Source organism: Amblyomma maculatum, chromosome 6 (genome assembly GCF_055883805.1).
Source record: "Amblyomma maculatum isolate TAMU_Amacu chromosome 6, ASM5588380v1, whole genome shotgun sequence".
NCBI lineage: Eukaryota > Metazoa > Arthropoda > Arachnida > Ixodida > Ixodidae > Amblyomma > Amblyomma maculatum.
Window position 1 is genome coordinate 78551736 of NC_139349.1, and position 7634 is coordinate 78559369.

Consider the following 7634-nt stretch of genomic DNA (forward strand, 5'->3'; position numbering starts at 1 on the left):
AAATGTAAAAAGATGAGGCCGTGTCTGTCCATGGCACCTAATAGGTTGGAACGAGCCGCTGAAAGCCTTTTACTACATAGTTCCTTTAACGCTACCTGGTAGTCGAAGTGGTTCAGCAATGTCACATAACTTCTGTAACCGGCCTGTAAGCAGACTTTGTTACTCCATGTTAATGGGGGGGGGGGGGGGGGGGGAATTTTAGTTCAGAAGTGACCCAGCGTTTTTTAGTGCGAGTATAACTCGCCAGTGCATAGTCTGTACTAATTTCACAAGCGGTTTGTGGAGATAATAAGAAAAATGGCCCTACATGACCTAATAATAAAAAGTGATAACCATGGAGTGATACAAATGCCATTCTTAATGAAAATCCCCATTAACGAGCATTGAAAGTGGCAAGAATGGCCCCTGGCACATTAAATCGAGAAATGTTTTTGTCCTATATTTTCTTTCGAGTTAAGCATTACAGTGGAACACTGGAATACTGGAATATTCAAACTTTGGCTCCCTGAATGCAAATCTTACACCCATGAGGGCCCGCCTTGGTGGTGCAGTGGTTAGGGTGCTCGACTACTGGGGCCAAGTATATGGAATTAAATCCCAGCCGCAGCGGCCGCTTTTCGGTGGAGGCGAAAAGAAAGGCTCCCGTGTGCTATGCGATGCCAGTGCACGTTAAAGAACCTAGGCGGTCGAAATATGGGGAGTCTTCCAATACTACGTCTCTCATAGCCTGAGTCGTTTTGGGATATTAATCCCCATAAAAAAAAAAAAACCAAAGCACCCATGAAGCCGTGACCCCATGAAGCCCATGAACCACACCCATGAAGCCGTGGGTGTGGTTTGGAAGTGTGTGCTGAGCAGTGTGCCTTGAACATCAAGGGAGGCATATAAGAGCAAGTAAAACTTGTTCCACTAACGCGTTGGTCACAGCTTGAAAGAAAACGTTTATTTCGCAAAATGTTCGTTGCGCAAGCCGCGTTTTGTGCTGTTTAGGGTGCCGTCGCTATGAACTTCCGCAGCACTAAAAAACGAAATAAAAGGGAAAAGCATGCCTCTCACAGGTGGCGTGGACTATGTGACGAAACGAAAGGCGGACTCAGCGCACGGGCGCTCTTTGGCCGTTCCGTTTGTTATTTCAGGTGCACAGACACTCGAAATGCAACACCATGCAACGGGGCTATTATTTCTTACCGTCCTATTCCACAGTGCCGTTAGGCTTATGGAGGGCGCGCGTGAATTTCGCCTATGCAATAGCCATCCTAAACCATACAGTTTAGAAGTGAATTTAAACGTGTCAGTTTGCTGATATAGAATGTAGTGCTTTATGTGATATTGTAGTAGCCGCACATGTCCGCAACCTATGACATAAGAATCATCCTAACTGACATCATGTTACTTTTTCAATTTCGGTTCCATTTCGCCGAAACAGCCAGTTTATTTGAGCTTGGCGTTTTCGTTTTGCTATCAATTACGTTGCACTTTGTTGTCTAGGCACCGTTGGCCTATTCGAACTGAAGGGAGAAAATGGTAGACATCTTCGTCCCGGTTCGGCATTAATACATCGCTGCTTCTTAACATTTTTCTCACTTTCAGTGAAGTATGAGCAGGTCCGCCTCTACATGAAAGCTGCAGAGCCAACCTAGCTTCAACAATTTCCATATGAACGGCAGCAGGAGCGAAAGACTGCACGTGTTGTCTGTTGAAGTATACGCCTCAGGTGAAACCACCGCCTACAGTGCCTGGGCTGCTTCCAGTAGCCTGTAGTGACGCGTGTCTTTCTCCAGGCTGCTGTACTCGAGATCCACGCTGGTCTCCCCGAGGAAGACATAGCCATCCTGGAGGGGTTTGGCGAGCAGTTGTCGTTTTCGCGCGATGCGCACCATCTGGGTCACTTTCCAGGCGATGAACAGCAAACTGCAGCCAGCTGCCGCGCAGGCCACCGCAATGAACACGTGGTGAGAGTCGAAGTGCCACCTGCACATCACATCCGGCGTACCTACCGTCAAGGATAGCTTCAATGGTAACACCCTCTCCTCCCCCCTTCCCTGCGATAATGTCTAAACCAGCCATGTTCATTCCTAACTACGAAACGGAAAATGACTGGATAATATTCAGAAACATAATTTTTGACTCCGCCATTAAATTGATTTTTTACAAACGTATTTTCACTGACAAAGCTTCCAGAGTGCGTGAGCGCCAACCAGCTCCGATAGCTCGGTAGTAGCCGGTAATCGCAGCCACATAATTCCAGATGAGAGCGAACGCGAAATAATACGGTTGTTGACAAAAATCGCAATTAAATTTATGATCTATATACCTTCATGGCGAGAGTGCGTTAAGAAAATAAGTGGAAGGCAAGTAGAAAACGTTGGTGTGTATAATTTATGAATGCGGGCATAGAAATAAAACATAAAAATCGATAAGAGAGAAAACTGCAGATCACTGACAGCAAAGTTGTCAATGGCAGATATGAACAAAATAGTGTCGGTGACAGTGCCAACTGAAGTGTGCAGGTGGTTTTATTCGTGCAATGCCTGTCTTGTGAATAAATGAGTAAAAATAGACAATACTTCAACAAAATAGAAGGCCTACATTGTACAGGTGGTTTCTACGGTGTCATGCATTGTAATTTAGATAAAAAGATTTGATTCAGACGGCGACTATAATTTCAAGTTTTGTGAACAAGTTTTAATCGAGGCATATATTGCTTCGTAATAAAAATAATGGGAGGTTAAAAGTAGCATTCATTATTACCACTCTGGATACATGATAATCGTCATGAAGTACGTATCTTGATTCAGATGGTGGCACTAATTTCAGGTTTTGGGAAAGAGTTTTAATCGAGGCATATTGCTTCGTAAGAAAAGTAGTGAAAGGTTAACAGTAGCATTTATTATTGGCACACTGGATAAACGATAATATTTATGAAATACGAATCTTGAGGGGTGATTTTTGCCCTGACTCTAAAGTCTAATGAGGCAATGAAAGCTATGATTCCACACCCAGCATGCATATTTTAATTCTGGCGGGGGAGTGATTTACAAAGTAACGGTTCAAAAAAAAAAACAAAAAAAGAAATAGGCCAGAGAGAAATAAAGGCTCATATCAAAGCATGCAATTGGCATTGCTGACCATGAAGTTTATAAGTCTTCGCCCGGACATGTTATAGGTTATGTGTAGACATATTTATGATGTTACGTGCTCTATAGTGACGGCACGGTGTTTATACATTTCATTAAAGGAACACCACTTGTATTACTTTTTCGTCTTAATTAGTAGAAGTATATAAAATGCAATAGCCATGATTGTGAAAGAAATATTCCGGTCACATACTCAAATTGTTTTCTATTGCTATAGAAAAGAAGAAGCTTAAATCTTGTGTTCGCACAAAGATCATTTTGAAAGAATCCCCTAGCAACTACGAAAGTTAACAGTACTCTCTTTAATGCAATCAAATTCATAATGCCTCCTTTTTGTGGATTATTAATATAATGAATATAAAATGAATGATGAACTGTAGTTTTTATTCGAAATGAATTGCCGGCAATTTTCTAACCTGAATTTTTCAATAACCACTAGAAGAGCCTATAGCATCGATGAAATAAACACAAGATTAAGTAAATGTTTCCTATATTATACCCTATGCATATTAACAATACATTGCTGTATAAATGCGACATTTTCTTAATAGGACACTAATATGTTCTTGAGTTCACTTTTTTTTTTATAGATATTTATTGCCTCAGGGCATCAGTAGGGTACGAGATGAAGGACTTGTTTTGCGTTTTGTTTGGAGAGGCCTTCCTGTAAACGAAAATTTTGTCCAAACTTTTAATGCTCGCTTGCGATCGAATTTAGCTTAAATTTTAATTCAAGAAAGCTCACAAATGTCTTCAACATGTCCGGCGCTGTACGGTTGCTTAATCTCGCTTTGTGCCAGGTCTGTTCTAGTTGTTATTAAATACTTTCGTGGCCATGAAGAAAATCTAGATGCAAAATTAAAGCCTGTTAAAAACAATATTTTCGAAACTGTTATCATAGCACAAACTACATATGAGGTTCTTCATTCTAAGGTCGAACACAACGTTTTTCCTTATTCATGACAGGGAAGAACATTAAGTAAGCAAATGGTTGGATCCCATTTTAAATCCGACTTCTTGAAACAGATGCCGTATTTAACGTGGTGGGTATATTATAACAATGCTAAAGCGCTTTCTACATTTTCGAGGGTTACTGGGGAAATCTTCAACCTGCTTCAACAGTGGCGTGGCTTCACGTTAGCGTAGTTCTCACATGACGACTCGCAGCAATTACTCTATCACTGTTAATTTAAAGTTTCACCAACCTTTATGTAACAGTAGGCATTGTTATTTCTCTGCGGTGTTGCCGTTTTAAATTCCGAACAGCCTCTCTGATGCGCTCAGTGCCTTCGCAGTTATCGCAAAAAGGTAGGCAGGCCTCTCTATAATACGGAAACACTCCGCATGCCGTTGCTAATTTCGCGAAAATAAAAGTAACCAGTACAAAATTAGGCTGAAAAGGGTGATTTCTGGACATTTAGGACGTACTGCCTGCTATTAATTCATTGCTAAAAAAAAATCTTATTCGAAGCCAAATAATATGTTATGGCTGGCTCCTTTGATCTTAAAATAACATGGCATATCACTTTTAAAAACCCATTATGTGCCATGTCTTCAAGCTATAAACAACCTTAAGATGCTAAATTTCTAACTTCAAAGAAAAAAAAAATGGGAACCTTCGAAGGGCCTTCGAAGCAAACTGGGAAGTAAATAGTGGTTTCAAAGAATAAATTACACTCTCCGACTTATGAATCTAATAGCCGCTGCTTACTAAAATATAATATAGATTCCGTCACGCAATCTATTGTCACGAGGAAAGCTATTACTCTAAGATTAAAAATACTACATAATTTCGCTGTACCAGATTTCCTTTGCGCAGTACAGTGTGCTCGTATAAGAGTGTACGAGCATAGTCACTGTAAAGTGTGCAAGACAACAACACAGAGAAAAAAAAATGGTTCTTCTTTGTGAAACATTTGCAGCGGCTAATATTTCGCGCTACTTCCCATACATGTTCAGTGCTACATTTACAAGGCCGGATAGCACATAGCCAAGGCTCCGCTTTTCTTTTTTTCTCAACCGGTGATGCTCATAAAAACGCCCTTGTGATCACCTCTCCCATGAAGGAGGTCCACGGCAGCTGCGCATCTGCGCATGCGCTGAACTGTTTCGCGACTCCTCCGTGCTATAGATCGATTGTCATAGATTTAAAACTAAATTTTTTACTCATAAAATGTAGCGGTGGCGTACATGGTGTAGGTAAAAAGCTTGAATCTGGTTTTTATCTACCGAATAAACATTGAGGATTTTCCTCTACTCTCTTTTCTCTCCCAATCCTTTCTGCCTGAGCAGAAAAAAAATAAACACATAAACGTCTATTTTAAAACATGAAAAGGTCAACACTCAACGTATTCCAATTTTACTTAGTATGATTTGATTTGATGTTTCGTTTAGTTTGTCGAGTTTAACGACCAAAGGGGCCATCTAGGAGGTATGCCGTGTTAAAACTCTCAGGATAATTTTGGACCGCCGGAGGCGCTTTAACGAGCTCTGATATCGTAGAGTACACGGGCGCCTTGCATTTCACCTCCATCTAAAGACGGCCGACACGGCCAGGGTCAAACTGGACTCAGTAGTCGAGAGCTCTGACAGCTGAGCCACCTCGGTGGGTTCTGGTTTTGTTCACTGACAATTTGGCTTCAGAGAATCAGTCGCAGAAGTAATTGCTTTTTTCTTATTCCAGGAACGTATTTCTGCTGACAGGGTCTTAATTAGCCGTCTGGATTTATTACTTTTGACAAGAAAACACAACAAAGCTTCCTAAAGGGAATCGCGTTGGCTTTCTCCTTACGACTGACTTGAATACTGCACGTGCGACCTGAACGAATACATCAGCCCAGTTAGGCGAGCTTAATTGACCAGCCAATGGCCCTTTATATTTCTTCTTGCCCCAGGAGCATACTATTTCCAGTTTGTGGTTAACATCTCACCTGAGTGTCAACCTATTGCACATTAAAGTAGGAACGATGTGGTCTGTTAGTATGCAAACACACACAATTCCCCACGAATGCTCATAGGGTCAGAAACAGACGCAGAATCCAGACAGCACATGCACACTCCGAATACAGGTTTAAGGCTGTCTTCACTTTTGGTTGCCCCCTTGACATTAAGTGCTTTTTTTCTGCACCCCTACGAAAGTCCAAGGACCAACCGCCATAGATGACCCAAGCGAATCCCACTTACCAGTCGCTCGTTGCCGCCATATTTGTGCCAGTTCGGGAGCAAATATCCTCGGCGTTAACACCGCCTCAGCTACGCCATGCCTTTTTTGCAAAGCGCATCTATCTGCCGCGTCGGGCTTCGCAACTACGCCAGTGCAGCGTTTTGTTCACGTGCGCAGCCGACGTGGAAAGGGAAAGAGCAAAAGAGAAAGAAAAGCATCGAACAACGCAGCCTGGTTTCGCAGCTGGAGCGCATCTTTATCAGCGCAGCAGCGGAGGGCACGCGAACGAGGGACCGAGTGAAGAAGCGGGGAAAAGGACGACGGCACTGCCGCACCTTTGTAAACACGCGGTTGCATGGCGGCGCGAGCGAGTGGCAGACCCGGTGGTCTGCACAGCTGGCGAGCTAGAGTCTCGGCTGCCATTGTTGCCTTGTCAGAGGGAATTTCTCCCTTCCTGAGGATCTGTACATACAAACCGAGCGGCCATTGCTGCCTTGCCATTGCATGTCATTGAACGGTCATTTCATATTAGACTATACATCAGGAGCGGCGCGCGGTTGTGTGGCAGATCCGGAAATGCATCTAAAAAAAAAAAAAAAGACCTCGAAAACTCTAGTTTGATGTAAAGGTCATTCACTAAGCGTCGGCTACAGCGAACGAAAAAGCTTTATCTTGTGCTGTGAATGCATCGTCGCATCCTGCCTCTGTTATTGAGTATATGAGTAGTTGAGGGAGGCTGAATTGTATGTCGATGTTGTGATCCCGTTAGGGTTGACTACATTTGGAGGGACTTGATGTATAAAATGTCTGGGAACTTAGGATTCAGAGCACAGCAAGCAAAGGGCCCAGGTTATCGACATTTCCCATGGTGCCTACCACGGAGGCGCGCCGTTAATGTTTCTTTGCCACTGTACAATGCATCTCTTGTTCGCACAGCTTAGCGTTTGGTCGTCGTGCCTTAATTTTGTATAGTTATATCTCGGTTATGAACAAACACAATAAGCCCCGCTGCTATAGCTAAGTGGTTAGGGCGCTTGACTGTTGAACTAAAGGACGCCGGATCGAATTCTGGCCTTGGCGGTCACTTTCGATGGAAGGTAAAAGCAATGCGCCCGTGTACGGTGCGATCTCACCGCACGTTAAAGAACCCCGATGGTCTACATTTCCGGAATCCTTTTCTATGGTACCTGTCATAGTTTGATTTGCTTTGGAACGTTGAACGCTGTAAACAAAACTAAACACAATATTTTCAGTAAAGCGGTAACACACCCGGCGGCAGATGTCAGGTATCTCTCCCCAAATACAGCGCTCCTATGATTGTGTATGCGCGCCCT

At 43.0% G+C, this 7634-nt stretch overlaps 1 protein-coding gene across 1 annotated transcript; it reads right to left on the minus strand.

The window, feature by feature from the left end:
• Nucleotides 1-921: 921 nt before the first annotated feature.
• LOC146186073 (uncharacterized) lies at nt 922-6481 on the minus strand. Its single transcript, XM_084606992.1, has 2 exons — nt 6321-6481; nt 922-1971 (listed from the first exon to the last, which is right to left on the minus strand). The coding sequence occupies exons 1-2, from the start codon at nt 6338-6340 to the stop codon at nt 1728-1730; spliced, it is 264 nt and encodes an 87-aa protein (XP_084463118.1). The 5' UTR covers nt 6341-6481; the 3' UTR covers nt 922-1727.
• Nucleotides 6482-7634: the final 1153 nt, after the last annotated feature.